The 13,179-nt window shown below is 41.2% G+C and overlaps 1 protein-coding gene across 1 annotated transcript in view; it reads left to right on the top strand.

Annotated features, from left to right (window-relative positions):
* Positions 1 to 12: 12 nt before the first annotated feature.
* Positions 13 to 13,179, top strand: part of slkb (STE20-like kinase b) — a 27,622-nt gene continuing 14,455 nt past the window's right edge. The window contains exons 1-8 of the mRNA XM_050043843.1: positions 13 to 774; positions 3,277 to 3,441; positions 6,659 to 6,707; positions 6,964 to 7,113; positions 9,108 to 9,180; positions 10,525 to 10,719; positions 10,931 to 11,012; positions 11,956 to 12,087. Of these exons, the coding sequence (XP_049899800.1) occupies positions 625 to 774; positions 3,277 to 3,441; positions 6,659 to 6,707; positions 6,964 to 7,113; positions 9,108 to 9,180; positions 10,525 to 10,719; positions 10,931 to 11,012; positions 11,956 to 12,087 (996 nt within the window). The 5' untranslated portion in view covers positions 13 to 624. The remainder of the gene's footprint in view (positions 775 to 3,276; positions 3,442 to 6,658; positions 6,708 to 6,963; positions 7,114 to 9,107; positions 9,181 to 10,524; positions 10,720 to 10,930; positions 11,013 to 11,955; positions 12,088 to 13,179) is intronic.

Raw genomic sequence — 13,179 nt, 5'->3', positions numbered from 1 at the left:
TGAACGCGCACCGACACTAAATCCGCTAGATTACTAAACCCGTCTCACACCAAGGGGAAGATGACTGTTTTTTAACCGTTTTAGCGAATGCTAATGTATGGACTAACTGTTCCCGTTTCACCCTCAAGGAAACTAATGACTTCTTCTGTGGACTACAACTATTTTGGAGGACGCCTTACTCATCCTTTTTTTCTTTTGGTTTAGAAAGAGCCCCACAGGGTTGTCGGGCCAGTGGGTCGTCAGGAGTTGGAACAACGGCGAGCTTCTCTTCTTCTCTTACTACTTTGCATGAAAATAAAGTCGTGTTTTTAGCGGATATCAGATGGTAGGACACGTCTGCGTTAACCGTTAGCTATTCATTTGGGGTTAACAATGACCCGAAGAGCAAAGGCTATTCTCTGGACTGTCCGAAACAGTGTCAAAGGCTAGGCTAGGTTTGATCCCGACTGTTATGAAAGCTACACTGTGTTGACCTGGCGGATATTTATAACTAGCGTTAATGGGACACATACAGTATGGTACTCCAAGAACTTATGCTAAAGTAAACTCTTCAAAGAAGCTGCTTCAGTGGTTTAAAGTTTAATTCCTTTGTCAGCTTTCCAAGTGAATGACCCAGGACTCAGTATGTCATTTTTTAATTTCCGTAAGATATTTAAATTGGGAGCAGAGAAGAAGAAGAAACAATATGAGCACGTGCGCAGGGATGAAAATCCAGAGGAAGTATGGGAGATAATAGGTGAACTGGGAGATGGAGCCTTTGGAAAAGTGTTCAAGGTAGGTAATGTCTCCTGCACAGCTGCTCGTTGTGGCAGTAACCCTAGCCTTTCCTTTATTTGATTGATTTAAATCATATGGTGCTAAACTCAAGTCTTGTGACCTGTCTGCACCCAACAGTCTCTTTCTGAATCCTGACACAAAGTACCAGCAGTGTCACCCCAATCTTGTATTGCTGTGACCCACCCATCTTCAAACCAGTAACTACACCAGCACCACAGCAGAGGTGGTGTCAAATATAACTGCTGAGGTCCCTCTACAATTATCCAACATATGCTCTGTTGTTTTACCCCTTTCCCCATGAAGTTTGTTTACATGTGACAGACATGCAATGGTCAAAACATCCCCTCATTACTTCTTCACTAACTGGTGTCACTGGCAAGTCAAGTTGAGAATTAAACATTGTCTTTGTCATATACATACAGAAATAAACAATGACTGGACCAGTCAGAAATGTGATATTTCCAGGGCAGGAACACTTTTATGGTGATGTTTTTATCCTTTCTGTATGAAAAGAAATAAGCAACATAAATATCTGAATTTCAGCAGCCATTTATATTTGATATTAAAATTTAAACACCACTGAATTCATTGCAATTAAATATTTTACTTTGAACAGCATGCATCTGAATGTATATGTTCTGAATTTACCTCTTTGAAACTGTAATATGAAATTTCCTAAGTTTCAATTTCAAAAGCTGAATTTCATCATTTCATCATTTAAGTTTCATGATTTCAAAAAAATTAGATTCAGATTGCTCAAATTCAGAAGAGAAGGGCAAGAAGAATAAAACTTGTAGAAAAGACTCCTGCACACTGTTGAACTTACAAAAATGATTTTAATGCTATATCATTTCTATAAAATCCTTATTTTTCTCCAAGTTTTATTCAAATTCAGATCTAAAAATTCAAGATGAAAATTTTCAAATAAAACATTAGTCAAATTTTTAATTGGTCATAAAATTCAGGCTCGATTGCCTATTTTGTCTTGGGTATCTGGGATGTTTGCTACTTGAATTTTTTTCAGCTTGAATTGTTAGGTCTGAATGTAACCAATCAAATTTGTGCAGCCCGAATAATTTTTTTTATTGTGCAACTGGAATCAGATTCAGATCTGAATTTGTCACCATTGAAAACAATCTATTAAAATTCAGCCTTTGAAATTGCCAGTGAAGAAATGTCATATTTGAGAGGTAAATCAGAACAAATAATTTCAGATACATGGGTTCAAAGTAAAGTATTTAAATGCTATGTATGCAATAGTGTTTAAATTTCACAATGCAGTACTCAGTGGCTGTCAAAACTTAATTGTGTCTTATTTGCTCCCATATCTGCTCTTCAGCTGTTTCTAGAAGCTCCAACAAGCCAGCCAAAAAATTTGCCCTTTACATTTTCGGAAAGCTGACCCAATGTCAAAACACCTCCCTTGTCATTGTTTTAATGGTGCCATTGTTTGGCATGACCCTAATGCATTGCTGGAGCCAGAAGCTTCATTTGCATGAGTGACAGTAAATTTTATCACACAGGAGGGCCCAACCAAATCTAATACCAGGAAGTCTGTGGCTAATGAACGCAGCCTACGTGCTCTGTTTTTGTTCTTTATTGCCAAATGCTATTTTTGGAGACTCTGAAATAGTTGGACTTACCCAAGATTTCGAGCCGGTGTTACTTTGTATTATACTTGAATTAAGCCTGATCTTCTTGCACAATGATGTAGTCACAGGTTGCCAGTTTCCCAGCGTTCCAACAGCAAGGCTCACGTGAAGTGGGCCTACAGCTCAGGAAAGGAAAAATACCAAAACAGATCCCTATTATTGTAATTTCATGGAAGCCGTTCATGTTTGTCCCACTGGCAGTGAAATCAAATTCCAGAGTCAAGCTGAAGATCTACAAATAGTAAATTGCAGTGTTATGTATGTCTGGGCTTTGGGCCATACCAGTTGTTATGCCCCAGTGCACCGGTGCATCACTGTGATAGTAGGTGCTTTATTGATTCATAGTGAAATACAAGCTGTCTGCCTCAGTGCTGATGAGTAAATTATGTGAGTTTATGTTTTTTAAATGACGTGTATGGCTGACTGCGGAACACGGGCAGGTCACCAGGAAGTGGCTGCATCCCATATCGCAGCGGCGACTTCATTGAGCACATCCTGCCTGCAGAGGAGCCAAAACAAACAGGAGAAATTTCCACTTTAGCAAGACATGTCTCGTGTTCTGCTAACTTATTCAGACACGCAACAAGGCGGACAGTGTTTGTGTTGTTTTTAGATCCTCTTGATTTCTGTGTGAGGTGGTTGCTGCAGGTCTGAGGTCAAGACAACTTCAGCATAAACCAAGTTTGACCTTCTCTGAGTCTATGTGATTACATGTTTTGATCCGGAACAGTAAAATAAGAACAAACACAAATTTTCTGAACTATATTAGAACACAAGACAACAAGACTCAAGACTGTGACCACACTAACTGCATGACTCCTCTGGCTATAACATTCTCATCCTACAGGCTCAGAACAAACAGACGGGAATCCTCGCTGCAGCCAAAGTTATTGACACAAAGACCGAGGAGGAGTTGGAGGACTACATGGTGGAGATTGACATCCTGGCCTCCTGCGACCACCAAAACATTGTCAAACTGCTCGACGCTTTCTATTATGAGGGCAAACTCTGGGTGAGTAGAAGGAAGAGCTCTCCAGAGAGACATGTCATCACTGTTTCCTCTGTATTATCACCCAAGGAGAGGAACACAGGGACCTAATACAGCAGTTTGAGTAAGCAAAGCTTCCTTCTGAAACACAAACTAGACCAATCTTTTTATTATAATGGAGTATCCAATAAAAGCTTTCAGCGGTGCAGCTTGCACAGCCCAAAACGTGGACAAAACCTAGAGCGAATGTTGTGGTAAAAATAAATCACCGTAAATTTGTTCTGTTAAGTCGCAGAAGAAATACCCTGTGCTCCAGTTGTTATGCTAATGGAAACATGGGCTCAGAGTAGGTCCCTCACAGTTGTATCTGTGCCTTCAACATGCATCACTGAACTATTATTGCAGGGCTTTTGCAGTATTATACAAGTTCACTTCCTACTGTAGTATTCTTATCAAAATATGAGGCCAAAGTTCACAGCAGCAGCAGAAACAAGCAGCTTTTAGAGCTGTTAATCATCATACCAGTTTATAATCCATCTGATTTTTGAGATGAGCCTGCTTTTAAATACCTCTGTTGCAGCCACTTGTTTCAAAGGGAAGCATGTATATTTGGTAATCTGTTGTCTTTGAAAGCTCTCACACATTGGTCTATTCTTTGCAACACAAAGCAGAGTTTTAGGTGTCACACCACTGGAGCATCGCCAGGGAATATTGATTAGTAGTTTAATATAGTGCCTCAGTGGCTTTTACTTTGGCCATGGAGCAAACCTGTGTCAATAGATATGGATTATACCCAAAGTCTAAATGCAAGGGAAGTGTTCATGACAGATGAACAATTAGTAAGAGGAACTCAGTGACTGAGATGGATCACAGGTTGGTCCAACCCAGTAATTTGGGTATTTTCTCTTTCTTATCACAAACACCTACTGAAATTGCGTACCAAACACGCTAAGCAATTAAAACATGCACCATTGTGTGGACAGTGTCTAAAGCATCTAAAACCACAGGTCATTATAAACTCTCATGATTACCTGAGTATTTAATTTCAGTGCATTTTATTGAGCTCTCAGCCCTTTTCCTCCCCATTGTCCTCTGAACAATGGCCGCAGCCTGATTGAGGTTGTCTGTTGATTTTTATCTCGGCCTGTGTGGCACCTGTTCGTGCAAAGAGGAGAAAGTGTCCAGGACATTTCCTTCTGCGGATGAAAGACTTCATTCCACACAACCCCAGGAGGTTTAGGAGGCGACTTACCTTATAATTGCATCCTAAATTGTGTCACCCATTTGATCTTTGTGTCCCTTTTTGCTGTTACGCTATAATTTCTGTTGCACAGCAACAGTGTCTCAGCTCCAGACTGAGGTGCTGCTAATATATTCATCCTTTTAGGCCTCAAAACATGAGGGTGAGATCATACGCAGTCTCACATCCTTCCTCTGTGTGCCACATGAATGGATTAGAAAATATGTGGGTGCACACTTATGCATGTGTTTGTGTGTGTGTCAAATAAACAAGTGGGAGAGGAAGCCACAGCCCTGGCCCGTGGTTCCTCTCTGCCTGCTGCCACTCTGAAAAACCTCTGTGGGGGCCATTGTACGGCGGCAGAGCCATTAAAACAACAGCACGCCTACAGAGAAACACTAGAATGGTGTGCGTGTTGAATAGCCAAGACTGTTCTGAGACTCCAGGCATTGTATGTCTTGTAAGGGCTTTGTTGTTGTAAGTAGAACAGTCTTGAAAAGCCCGACTGAATAATGGAATGCCATTGAACTTTGGTGAAGAGTTAGCGTTAGTCTGCATTCATACCAAATCAGGTGTTGCGGTGAAAACATGAGTCCTCCCATTCATCCGGATGTCGGCAGTGCACCCAGGCTGTGGCAGCGGGGCTGCTGGGGATGCCAAAAAAGCAAAATGCTGTGGCTTGCGTCAAAAAGTTGAAACAGATCATCTTTCGGAGAGACACAACTCCATGTCAGGCTGCAGTGGCTAGTTATATAACCGATAATCAGTCAGTCCCTTTCTACCATTAAATATTATAGTGAGTAAATGCACTAACAGCTTGTGTGTACTATGTCACAAAGATCACTCACTTGTCTGTGTTTGCGTGCATGTTTGTCTTCTGTGGCAGTAAAGATACTACAGTAATGATGATTGAAAAGAATTCTACAGCTCTTTTAAGCCAACATAAACAAACATACAGGAGACAAATACCGAGATGAGGAGATTTGCCTTCTCTCCACCCTCCACTTCCCCACAAATGGGCCATTTAAGTTACACTCCCACAACGCTACACAACCCTGCGGCTAATCGCTGCGACATCTGATTTTGTGTGGATATAGTCTTAAGGTTTTTTTTAGGAAATAGGCTCATAGAAGATTTTGTCACTTGCCCTTTTGAATGCAGGCTGACCCTGTAACCAAGTTAGAGCCTCACCCAATGTATCAACCACAATTAGTTTCTCAGTGGGTTGCAAAATTTCACAATTGCGGCTTTACTTCTTCTTCCTGTATGTGTGACTTTTGGCCAAAGGTTCCCCAAACTTCAGTGTGGAGGAGTAAAGCAGCATGCTGTGAGGCAAGCCTCGTGTCTAAGCTTACTAAAGACGCTCTGCTCCAGATGCTCTGCCTTACCTTCTGCCATGATCATACTCACCCCTGCCTGAAGTGCTGTGTCCATAGAAACTTTAATCCTATTTACAGAATAAGGCCGAGGTCTGGCAATATAGCTAGCGAGCTACCGAGCAGCTGTGTGAAACCTTTTCCACAATGTGGCCCCAACTGGGCCAATCCTCTTACATCAACCACCATACTGAAAGCTCCTAAATGCCTTTAAGGGCTCAGGGTGTTTCATTCACGAAGGCTGGGTGGAGGTTCATTCTCAAATTGTTTTAGGCAATGAGTAGTTAGGGTTTGTGATAATAATGATGATGTCTTTGAGTTTTGTTTGTATACTATGCATGTTCCACAGACCAAATACACAGAGGCAAGCATGTCTCTCTGAACTTGAGAACCTTCTAGACCTTCACTATAGATTTGACAGGTCACTGAGTTCAACCAGAGCATTGTTGCCCCATGAATGGCCTGCACTCACCTCTATGTGAAATATTTGTTGCATAGGTCCCTGCTAATCTCTAAATAATGAGTGCGTAATAAAGACTATTTGATGCCACTGTTTTAAATCAACAGATACCTGTGTTGCGAGCACTGAAAAACACACTGTGTTCTTTTTTCCCCTTGTCTGCAGATCCTCATCGAGTTCTGCGCGGGAGGGGCTGTGGATGCTGTCATGCTCGGTGAGTCAGCATTTCCACTTTGCATACAGGTTGTAACGTCCAACAGGAAACTGTTCACAAAGCAGCACTGTGCAGCAAAGTGAAAAAATGGCCATTTTATGGCATCAACATACCTCTGTAGGCCACCTGCATGTTACATTCTTCAGTCATCAATACAATGACTGCAGCTCAGCTCATATTACCATCTGTGATTAGGTTGCATTAGTGTACTCCACGGTCAGGAATTCTGATCATGTGTTTGTGTGATCCCTGGTAGAACTGGAGAGACCCCTGACAGAGCCTCAGATCCGGGTGGTGTGTAAGCAGACTCTGCAGGCCCTCGTCTACCTCCACGACAACAAAATCATCCACAGAGACCTGAAGGCTGGCAACATCCTCCTCACGCTGGACGGGGATGTCAAGCTGGGTAAGGGCAAAGTTAAATTCAGCTGTTAAAGGTATACTATTGTGTTTTGTCGCAGCTCTCTTTCGGATGCCTGCTGCTTGTGCTATATTTCCATCAGATCTGGCAAGGTTGTGCTGCTAGTTGGGTGGCCCCTGGTTCTCTGCTTGCCATTTTTTATGACCTGTCTCATAAACTCTCTGTCTGAACAATCCACCAAAATCTTTCTGAAAACTTCTGAGACCAGAAAATATGCAGTGCCACTGCTGAATCTTGTTTCATTTTCGAACCACATCACCTAGTTTGAGAGTTTGGTCCAAGTTTCATGAGCCAGACACATCACGCTGGACAGACTTATTTGCATAAAGTTGAGTTATGCAAATACAGACCAGCAAATGCACCAAAACACATCCTCCAAGCACGCTACAACACCCATCATGCACTGCGTGACTTCGTTTTCTGCTCTCACTGGGAAAAGAATACAAAGCCCTTTGTCATTGGATCTGGTGGAAATGCGTCGTTACGGTCAGGGAACTGGTTGCTACCTTCTCATGACATCCTGATCTCACCTGCACACTGTGTCCAGGAACATCCTGAACACAGCGAAATAAGAAGAAAATACAGACAGAGGGCAGAGTCTCTGCAGATGAAGACACTGCCACGCTCTTCTCGTGGGTCATAATTGATGATTGCAGGGGTTTACTCTTGTATGAGTCAGTACATAGTATTTTATGAAGTGCACAGTTTTTCCAGACAGGGTAGCTACCAACACTGTCTCCTTTAAAACGCAGACTTTATGTGATTGTGAAACTGTAATCTGTGTAATACATAAAGGATACAGGAGAGAGCTAAGAGCTACAGTAGGGTGAATTGTCTCGCTGCATAAGTACATTTTTCCTGGTTCGGTAATGTTCTTTTTTTTTTTTACTTTTCTAGGGGAAAAACCATAAATGAGTTCACAGTCTAGCAATGTAGGCTCTGTGCCTTTGGCCATAGCTTCCATGTATTTATCTCATGTTTTCTCATGATATAACTGCTGGAAATGGCATAGGAATGCTCTGCGCAACGATACCATCCATTTATAGCTGCTTTCACACATGCAGGTCAAATACATCATTAGGTTCAGTTATCAAAGGAGGGTGTTGGGTTTCGTCATTCACACACCGGTCGCTCTAACAGAAAAAGTGTGTCAAGCTGCGGTATCATGTGGTGTCATATAGAGAACAACTTCACTACTTTGTAAAGGTCACATGATCCTTCTCATGGCATTATGCTCTATGGAAGTAAGATTTCCAGAATGATCAAGTTTTGTGTGTGGAATTTAAGTACCATGTTTATGGTACATTCTGGGACTTAGTGCTGTTAGAAAGCATGAGATGAGGCATTATACAAATGTTTACACAGGCTAAATCGATTTCTTTTGTGACAAGTTTACTGAACTTGATGTGTGAAATCAGTGGAATGTGCCTTTGGGAACTGTAAAAGAAATTCACTGTGACTTAAACAGTACAGTCTCACTGTTTCATGGCCATTGCAGGCATTATAACACGAATTAGTGACTTTTATGCACAATAGCAATTGTTTGGATGTGCAGCTCAGTGTGTAAACAAACATGTATCCACAGCAGATGAAGTAACGTAGCTTACTTAGAGGGGTATGAGTCACCGCTGGTGGATGGAACGGGCTCAGTGAAGGAATACACAACAAGCATTTTGTCCAGTGACATAACACACACAGAGATGCCTGTGCCGGGATGCTGATGGGCTGTTACACATGACACAAACAAGGCATGATGTAATCATGCAAATGTAGGAAGAATGTTATAACAGCATATGATTTCTTGAGCTGTGTTATTTGTTGTTCATTTCATGCACTGACGAGATTAGCAATGGTGCCACTCAGAGGGACAGTTTTTCATTCTGTTCTTGTTTGGTTTGTGTGGCTACATTCGGAAAATAAATGATGACCGTGGTGTTCCTGCGGCAAATCTCTGGTTTGCCTTGTCACATGTCTTCCAGCTGACTTCGGTGTGTCTGCCAAAAACACTAAAACCCTGCAGAGGAGAGACTCTTTCATTGGAACGCCCTACTGGTGAGTGGAATAAAACAAAGCAATGTTTTCAAAGACAATAAAACCCCTTTTTGGTGAAAGAAAAAATTACATTAATCATGATCAGGTTTGCCTTTCTTGCACAACATAGAATAAAGATCCATTAACTCCATGGGGTCTGTTTAAACCATCTGTAGCACATGGTCTAAAGTGAATAGCACAAGTGCATAATCTGGGCACAGAGTAAAGCACAAGGGGCAAAGGGGTTGTATTCAGTCCCTTACTTTATCGTAGGTGTGTTTTCTCCCATTCCCTTTAAAATCCAAGTGCTCCTGCATTTAACTCGCTGCTACTTACATGGGGAACTCAGCAAACTGGAGAACAGAGTGGTTTCCTGCTGAGGGTAATGCAGTAAGAGCAGCAGTGTCACTGTAGAAAATATGGTATATTTAAGCAGCAGAACTAAAAAAAAACGAGTTATAAACTTGACAGAGGAAACACAACTAAACTTTTGGCTTCTTAAATAATTAATGAAGTTACGCTGCTCCTCATGTGTAAATGCACACAGCGTCTCTCTTAATGGGGAGTCAGACAGCAGCTCTGCAGCTCTGCTATGTTCACATTTTAGAGAACGTAATTACAGTGGAAACTGCTCACAGAAATCATGATGCAGTGATTAACTAATGCTTATATGGATCAAAAAGCTTAGGACAGAATCATATCTTTGCTTATAGTAATCAAGTAATCTGCTTACAGGGTTCATTTTGGGTCTTTTCATACATGACAACATATGGAAAAATATTGGACCAACAGTAATTCTATTTTGGGTTTTTTAACTTTACTCTCGTGATACTTGATCCAGCGAAAAACGCATGCACATCGGGGAAACCAACTTTGGGTGATGTCATGAAGCTGTCCATTTCATTACTTAATTAATTAATGTAATAAATGTACAGCTGTCAATTAGATAGCAATCTGCAGGAGAAATTTAAAGAATCAGCTATAATAATCATCCACTCAAAGTGATTAAGTTGAGCCAGACAGACATGATCATTATGCACAGTCTCCAATGTAATATTTTCCTCATTAATGATGTATTATTTCACCCACCTGCAGTCCATCTGCGCATTCCTGTGTGGGTCTTTGAGTGTACACATGGGCACATCTTACTATCTGAATAATGTGCCCTTTAAATAGCAGGGGACGCAGCACCAGAAATAAGTAGCTGGTTAAACTTATTATTAGGATACCCAGTTTAAAACCGGAGGAGTGTGGATCAGCATGTGAGACTAGCCAGCAACTGTGATCATTGTCTTGCTTCGCACTGGCTAGGTGTAAGATAGGGCCCCATGTCTCCTTTCACTGACTTCCCTTCTTTCCGTCCAGGATGGCTCCAGAGGTGGTGATGTGCGAGACGTCCAAGGACCGTCCATACGACTACAAGGCTGATATCTGGTCCCTCGGGGTCACCTTGATTGAGCTGGCACAGATTGAGCCGCCCAATCACGAGATGAACCCGATGAGAGTTCTGCTGAAAATAGCCAAGTCGGATCCTCCCACCCTGATGCAGCCATCACGCTGGTGAGTTGCAGTGTGAAGCAGTATGATCCTGTCAGGAACACTGCTTTGCATGGCCGTGTATTAGTTTTGCATAACTGTGCTGTGTGTGTTAAATGTTTGCCTTCATGTCAGTCAGTTTTCATGACACAGGAAGAGATCCTTGATGTAGAAGAGCAATACATTTGTTATTTTATTATATTCAAGTCCATTTGTCACTACTTCCACCCTTCAGGTCCCCAGAATTCAGTGATTTCTTAAAGCGGTGTCTGGACAAGCACGTCGACAACAGGTGGAATTCTTCACAACTGCTGCAGGTACTTTTCTCTTAAACATTCACACAGCTTTTTCACATAAGCTCTGAACCCCTATTTCACTATCGATCAGCTCCCCCAGCCCCAGAGCCATAATCCTCATGCCCCATCCCATTCCCACGCACCAGCTGCCATTCAGACCGTATCAGCAGAGTCCTAGACGACATCTGTTTACCTGCTCGGTGTCACGTCAGAGTACTGAACCGTGTGTCCTGGCAAGACTGACACTCATCCCTTTGTGCCTAAGCTGACGTCAGCTGTGCAGGCTTTTCTTTTTCCATAGGGTTTAAGGTGCTCACCAAGTCGGAGCCACTTATTTACAGACAGGCAGTAAGGACACATTGATACACACACACAGGAAATACTGTACTGCATAGAGGACGACTCGATGGGCTTGAAAATACAAAATAGCGGTCTGCCACCGATGAAGGTTTTGATATCGAAGAAGCTTCACATTCTCAGGCCAGCGATAGAATACGTGCAGCAGATTTCTAAGCCAAAGGTGAGGTGGTCAAGAGATGTAGATGCAGTCGGTGTGTGGGTGTGTATGTGTGTGTGTGTGTCATTTATCTTTGTTTGCATTAAAGAAGTTGATTGATTAATTCATTTGTTTTTTGTTAAATCATTAACGCAGACAGGTGAAAACTCCAGAGGAAGAGTAACAGAAAGATGCAGGAAAGAAAGTTTGAAATATTTTCCGTGTCGTTTAGTTTGGTTTTTTTTAATGTACTTTGTTGTGCCTTTTATAGTCAAAAAGAACTGTCTGTTATACTGTGAGCAATTTATATCTCAAACTCTATGGGATTAGTTGTCTGTGGGATGTCCAGTCTTTGCTGCCAACTTTGTTAAGTGCTTTATTGCCACACTGTATGCCACGCACAGGGTGTTAACATGTAAATTAAATCTTGATTTCTAATCGTGTTCTTTTTATTTGTCTTCTGCACAGCACTCATTTGTGTCCAGTGTGACTGACAGCAGGCCCCTGAGGGAGCTCATAGCTGAGGCGAAGGCAGAGGTCACAGAGGAGATCGAAGACCACAAAGAGGAAGAGGAGGAGGAAGAGACAGAAGCACACCTGGTGGGTAAACATGTACGAAAAATCTGTTAGCAAAAGGTTTGCTAGAGGAATTTGCACTGTTTGGGGAAATGCTTGCAGTTGAGGTTTTTTTGTTTTTGTTTATGAGCTCATTCTTGAGCTGAAATGACAAGTCAGTTAATCAATAGATGAAAAATTGATCAACTATTTTGATAAACAGTAATTTAAGTCATTTCAACCTTCTCAAGTTGGAGAGTTTACTGTTCTTTTTTGTGTGTTTTATATCATTGTAGATTGGATATCTTTTTGTTTTGTAGTGTTAGTTGGATTAAACAAGTCGTCTGAATACAGTATTCAAATAGGCTTTGGGTAATTGTCACACTTTTCTGACATTTTATAATCAAGATGATTATTGAGCAATAGATTTGGAAAATAATTGTCCCATTAATTCATCATCATTAGGTGCAGCACTACTGCATTTGTGAGCCTGTTAGTATAAACAGTTTAGTATTTTATCTAGTGATTGTTGCTTCAACTAGGGCTGGGCGATATGGAGAAAATTTTAATATTCTAGACCAAATACCTTGTTATTATTTTGACAATATTGTAAGAGTTACTGTTGTTGCCTTAACAAAATATTTTCACAATGAGATTTATCAGAATCAGAATCAGAGATACTTTATTGATCCCCGGGGGGAAATTGTTGGCGATAATTAATCGTCAGTAGTGTGGATATAATGGCAAAGTGGGTAAAGTCAAATAATTTAACAGCTAGAACAGTCTGGTAAGTTCAAAAGATTACATCACTTTACTGTATTGCAGCTTTTAAAACCAGGAAAAGACAACACTTGAGATATTACAATATCCAGAATCTTAGACGATACCTAGTCTCATATCATGATATTGATATAATATTGATGTATTACCCAGCCCTAGCTTCAATTAACAATCATTTTAATGATCGATTAACCTGCTGATTAATCCCAATAACCCAAAGATATTCAGTATACCACACTGAAAAGCAAATCAGCAGTATTGCTTAAAAAACGACTATAAGAATTGTTTGCTGATGCATTTTTTTTGTCCATAAACTATATAAACCCATTGTGTTTTAGCTTGTCCAAAGCCGAGGTT

This window comes from Epinephelus moara, chromosome 5, assembly GCF_006386435.1.
Source record: "Epinephelus moara isolate mb chromosome 5, YSFRI_EMoa_1.0, whole genome shotgun sequence".
In the NCBI taxonomy this organism is placed as follows: Eukaryota; Metazoa; Chordata; class Actinopteri; order Perciformes; family Serranidae; genus Epinephelus; species Epinephelus moara.
This window is presented reverse-complemented; position numbering and strand designations above follow the sequence as displayed.